A 6,228-nucleotide genomic window follows, 5' to 3' on the forward strand; every position below is an offset into this window, starting at 1 on the left:
GATGCCAGGACAGTACATCAGTATTGGCATGATGTGTGGTAGGTCAAAAATGTATTTAATAGTTGTAGTGAGACAGAAATCAGGCTCAGCACTGGAGGTGATGTGCTGCCTTGTTGGGCAACAAAGCAGAACGAATAAAAAATGAAACCAATGACTTGTGGTCAATAATGAAGTGGAAATTAGACCTGTACATGAAACTTTCTGAAGGTGTAGATAACAGCAAGCATTTGCTTTCCAACTTGGCTTTAGCACTGCTGAGCAGATTTGAATGTCTTTGTCATACAAGCCATTGAACATGTAGAACCATCCTCACATTGATGTGTGTGAATGGCCACGAGTTCATACTGAGAGGTATCTGTAGCCAAAAGCAGGCGTTGGCTAGGATGATTACTAGCCAAATGAGGAGCATAATGGGTTTTAGATTTCAAAAGTGTGGATGCAGATGCAGCTAAGTGTCTGCTGAAAAGGATTATTCTTGCAGAGCAACTTGTGGAGGGGATGGAACAACATAACTTCACCTGGAATAAATTTGTAATCATAATAGATTTATGCTTGGAGTTCTTTGACATTTGCAGGGTGAGGCAGAGCTGCGACTGTGGCAACTTGAAGACAAAATGGTTTAACACCATTCTGAGAAATCTCAAACCCCAAATACATAATGGCTGGCTGAAAAAGTGTGACTAGGTCAAGTTGCACTTCAACCCTGCTGTACATATGATTGTGTGTGAACAAGGTGCAGAAGTTACGTAAGTGCTGATCTGTGGATGCACCCATCATGACAATGTCATCCAGATAGTTGATACACCCTGGAACACACTTCACCAGTCTTCCAAAAAACATTGAAAAGTCACTGGTGTGCTACCCATACTGAGTAAGAGTTCTAATATGGGCACAACCTGAAGAACATGTTAATCATGTGAAGCCATTTAGAATCCTCATCAGATGGAACCTGTAAATAGGCATCAGATAGATCAGGTTTGGAGAAAAAATTGACCTCTGCTGAATTTAGCCAATAACTCATCCAGACGGAGCAAAGGTTAGGTGTCAATGATAGATTGAGCATTGAGTGAAATTTTAACGTTGCCACAGAGGTGAAACTGACCATTAAAGTTTTTAACAATCATGAAGAGCATAGACCACTCACCCAATGTAACAGTCTGTATGCCCCATGAGGTCAGTGTGTCCAATTTTGATTTCACTTGATCATGCAAAGCCAGTGGAACAGGGTGCACATGGAAAAAGTGCACCTGCACCTTACATTTCAGGGTAATGTGGGCTGCAAAATTAGTGACACAACCTAGCCCACCCAAGAAAAATAGACGAGAACTCGGAACACAAGGAATCCAACTGCTGGTAAGGGATGTGGTTGGGAACAAGGTGCATCATACATGAAATGCAGAAACCAGAAGCACTGAAAGCATCCAGATCAAATTTGTGATCCACTACAAAAAGTCAAGAAATGAACCACTGATTTATACATAGTGGGAGCTTTAAATTACCCTAAATTGTAAAATGCTGCTAATTGTAACTTGCCAAAGGTAGAGTAACTGTAGACAATGCCAGAGATCCCAGATTCATTTAAGTTATTGAATCCAGTAAAGTCACAGCTGCATCCATATACACTTGTAGTCTGAGCAATTTGTACATCAGTCACACTTTGATAAAATATTTGATTCATAAACACTGGAGACATACAGTTAACATCTGTGCCCATGTCTGCAGGAGATGGCTGTCCTTTATTCCTACAGTCAATGCAACTCGCCCAATGTGTAGGGTAAGCAGACCTGTCATACTGCGTGAAATGGCATGGGCAAGATGTGAACTGCTGTTGCTGTGTTTGTTGTGGTTGTTTGGCAGATCAGTGTCCAGTGTGGTGCAGAGGCCACATTTGTACAGCTACTATATTCTCTTCCACAAACTGACTGACGAGTGATGACCAGGAATGGGAGCCATCACAGCAGCTTAATACCAAGCCTCAATCTGATTACCAGCTGCATGTGATATCTTGAAAGACTGAGCAGTATTTAACACTTCAGCAAAAGATGGATTCTCACACTGAAGTGGGCATTGAAACACCAGCTTGTTGGGAACCAACTGAATGATGATACAGAACACAAAAATTGCAAGGGAATCATGATAAGCATCAATAACAAACTGACATTTGTGACTGAGTCTGTTGTGGAATTCAACTGCCAAAACCCAATAGGACTTGTGGGTCTGTTTAAGGCAATCATAGAACTCTATACATGCTGCAATGACAAGCATGCATTTATGGTGATAATTGGACAACTTACACATTTTGTCCAATGAAAGTGACAAAGGTTCCTGCAGTGGGGCTAACTGGCACAACAATTGGTAGATCCTAAGCAAAACCTAAGAAAGGAACACAGCCTTATGCACATTCGAGTCAGTGACACCAAAAGCAACGGAGTTGTGCTGTAGGTGCTTCTTGTAAGCTTCCCAGTCTTTGGCTGCATCATAAGTGGTAGAGAGCAGTGGATACCCCAGTGATGCGGAGGCCTAGATAGTCAATGTGGCTGACAAGTTTATAATAGTAACCATAAAAGCCTGTTGCTTGTTGATGAGAGATTGGAGCACTGTCTCAGTAGACAGAAGAACTGAATGAATAACCAAGTAGACTGAGTACATGAAAGTGAACGACAGTCTCATTGCCAGTTGTATTGTACTGTAAGACACAAACAACAGCACAGCCAGAATGAACTAAGGTTTATTCTTCCTCCATATACAAACGAAAAACAGTTGATAACATAAACATAGAAACAATCTGGTTACCAATACAAGCAGTTGCAAATGATAAATGTGAACACAATATGAGAGCAAATTGCCTGCAACACTGCATTTATAAAAAGAAGAGGGCTCTGGTAGATGGTATGGTGGGTGCTATGCTGGTGGCCAGCTTGTGCAGATGCAGTGGTGGAATATTTTAAGTGTAGCAGGCTGGTGGCCTGGTACCGTGGCACATATCAAAGTATTATCTTACAGTTTTATAGCAGTACTACTATTGGCAAAATCCATTTAACAATCACTCAATTGAATAATACACACAGTGCAGGATGTTACAGTGCCAGTTTTCATTATTTTTTGATATTTCTTGAAACACCAAGTGAAAGACCAATTATGAATTTGTAACACATTTATCAGAAACTGGAACTGTCATCATCATTGATGGTGCATACCATAAATGGAAAAAGAAATGGCAAATAGCTAAGTAACTTTTTCAACTTCTCCATTAGGCATGGCTATGTACAGTGCACTTAAGATATGATGACCTTTTAAGAACAGCCTTTATCAGATAATCGTATGTACTTTTTCTTTCACACTGCTTCAAGTAAAAAGATTTCTTTTATTTATTCATGTATACTTTATAAACCTCTAATATGGCAACTGCAAACATAAGGAATGATACAACATTTGCTTGAATTAATGAAAGAGTAACAAATATCACTGAATGATTTCCGTCATATGTCTTGAGTGTATTTCTGTAGTGCAAATATCAAGAACTCTTCTAACTGGGGGTGTATTTGTGTATATTTTAAACACTAATGGCAGTAATTATTTTCCAACATACTTGATTTGTTGTGGAATACCATAGATATTATTATTAATTACAATTTTTTTTAAGCTTAGACTCTCCTTCCTTTTTTTTTCCCTCTCTGTCTTATTATTGTCATATTGTGAGCTTTAAACCTTAGATACACTTTCTTCCAGCCTCATTGATTTCTCTGGCTTCAAAACCTCCCAAGTTTAATGTACTCTTCTCCCATAAAATGGTTGCTTTTCATTACCTCAGACTTTGTAAATATCCTTCATAGGCGTATCTTGACGTCTCTTGTGTAGATGGCTGTCAATTATGTTTCTCAGTAATAGCCAAGTATTTATTTTATTCATCTAATCAATCATTTTAAACATGTTTCTAAAGTAGATCACTTTCTTTGTAATATTCTTAATGTTATATAACAGTTTCTATGTCACTTACTACATACAATTTCCTCTGATTTATATTAGATTCTTGTTTCTTTCATTACTCATCATAGAAATGTTAATCTGTCACACTTAGATGTTCTTATTAAAATGGCTTCACTTGCAAAAAAAATATTTTTATAAAGTGATTGCAGTGCATATGCCATAGTTTGGTTGTGAGGATTGGGTTCTAAAGAAAAAGAAGAGATCCATTAAAAACTTTCCTGAGAAGAGTGGTGAGATATACCTTTAGAAATGTAATAAGAAATGAAACCTTAACCAGGAATTAAAGATATTTAATGTAAATGAAAATATAGAAAAATGAAAAGTAACTCATACAAGAACCTTATATGAAGAAGAGAAAAAACTGTAAAAACTCTAGAAAAAAATTGGAATAAAGATACCAAAATTGTTTGATGATGTAGAAACAATTGTACATATACATGTGGAGTACCATCTCACAATTACACCTCAGAATGATCACCATTGTATCCTTGCCTGAGAGGGCTTGTGTAAGATGACTACTAACATCCATCTGAAATCATTGAGACATTGTACAGCTAACCAGAAAGCATTCACTAAATGAAACATCAATCAATTATATTGAAGCAGGTACTTTGTCTTCTCATAGCATGCCCGAGTCCCCAGCAGTTTACATGCACTGACGGTCAGTGCATTCCCCGGTCACAATTCTGTGATGGTTATGCAGACTGTTCTGACAAATCAGATGAGCCATTTGGTTGTGGAGGGGAATGCAAGAGCCATGAGTGGGAATGCAAGTAAGTACAAGCATCTGCTGTTGCAATAAAAATTAATAAAGGGTGCTACTCTCTAACCACAGCTTCATTTTATTTATTTGTTTATTTTAATTTTCATTTTCAGTAATGGACGATGCATTATGAGGGAGGAGGTCTGTGATGGAGAAGACACTTGTGGTGATCTTTCAGATGAGAAAGCTTGTCCACAGACAACTGATGACCAATCGTGAAACCGTAACTGTGATTTTCTTTTCAAGTTATCTTTTAGCCATCAGAAATATTTTACATCTTTTAGTTGTAAATTGTGCTATGACAACAGTTGTGAGATCACCCTATGCCAAAGATGTAATTTCAGAAATACTTAATGTGTATTACTCTATTTAAGGTTTGTGGTAATTCTTGAACAATAAAATGAACAGTATTACATGTGAGACTAAGTAAATACTCTGTGTAATATAAAAATGATGTACTTTATCTTGTATAGTAAGTTGTTTTTGTAATTTTTTTATATTAATGAGATGTTGTTACATGTTAAACCCACAGGGTAAATTATCATTATTTCTCTAAGAATTCTATACTTATTCCTCAGTGTGTTCATAAATGAGATGAAACTATTTTACTTAATATAAATGTGTTATTGTAATAATTTTAAAGCATAAAAATGTACATATGTAAAGTAATATATAAATGTATTTATATGTAAATTTAATATATTTTCAGCACAGGTTTACGAAACTTCCTAAACATATCACAAATTATTTTTACATACAATTGTTTGTATATTATGTACATTAATAAACAATGTGGAAATATCATGCCATCATCAGTTATATCAAGCAATCAACAGCCAGCTTCCATTACTCTGAAAGCATTTCTCATTTTCCCCTCCAGTGTAAAAGTTACTATTAACCCCAAATTATAACTGTATGCCAGAATGAAATGGTTGCATTTTATTTGTCCTCTGGCAATTGTGAGTTGGTTTACACATGATCGCCTTAGTTACATTTTTGACACAGCATTCTACAGACATGGAACGTATGTGAAACAAATTGTTTTATGCAGTTTGTGTCACATTTAATCACCAAAAGCACTACTGGTGGATATTTTGTGAAGCCTCTAGATTTATACTTCTGAGAAATACACATTTGCATACCTGGAGAGTATAGCGGTGGTGAAAAATTGAAAATGGAGTACAAAGAATAAATCAAAGTATTTGAGTGAAATATCTTGAAGTACTGTTTGTCTTCATGTATTTAAAGTAGATAGAACCAGAATAATTCTCATGTACTTTGAAAAGCTTGTCATAAATTTAGAAATAACTAACAATGGACACACAGATACAGAAACACAGGATCAGTACCGCAACACTTCTGAACTTCACCCATTCTAGTGCCATCAGCCACTAATAATTCTCACCTTCTTAACTGCACTTCCCTCTCATTTAACTATCAATGATGTCTCTTTAGTATCACACTCATCTCTCTTCAGT

The 6,228-nt window shown here is 36.5% G+C and overlaps 1 protein-coding gene across 4 annotated transcripts in view; it reads left to right on the forward strand.

The window, feature by feature from the left end:
* The window catches only part of LOC126355019 (uncharacterized), a 702,913-nt gene extending 697,362 nt beyond the window's left edge, over positions 1-5,551 (forward strand). For all 4 annotated transcript variants that reach the window (XM_050005183.1, XM_050005175.1, XM_050005191.1 and 1 more), the window contains 2 exons: positions 4,613-4,760; positions 4,864-5,551. In XM_050005183.1, the coding sequence (XP_049861140.1) occupies positions 4,613-4,760; positions 4,864-4,969 (254 nt within the window). In that variant the 3' untranslated portion in view covers positions 4,970-5,551. The remainder of the gene's footprint in view (positions 1-4,612; positions 4,761-4,863) is intronic.
* The last annotated feature ends 677 nt before the right edge of the window (positions 5,552-6,228 follow it).

This window comes from Schistocerca gregaria, chromosome 1 (assembly GCF_023897955.1).
Source record: "Schistocerca gregaria isolate iqSchGreg1 chromosome 1, iqSchGreg1.2, whole genome shotgun sequence".
Taxonomy (NCBI): domain Eukaryota; kingdom Metazoa; phylum Arthropoda; class Insecta; order Orthoptera; family Acrididae; genus Schistocerca; species Schistocerca gregaria.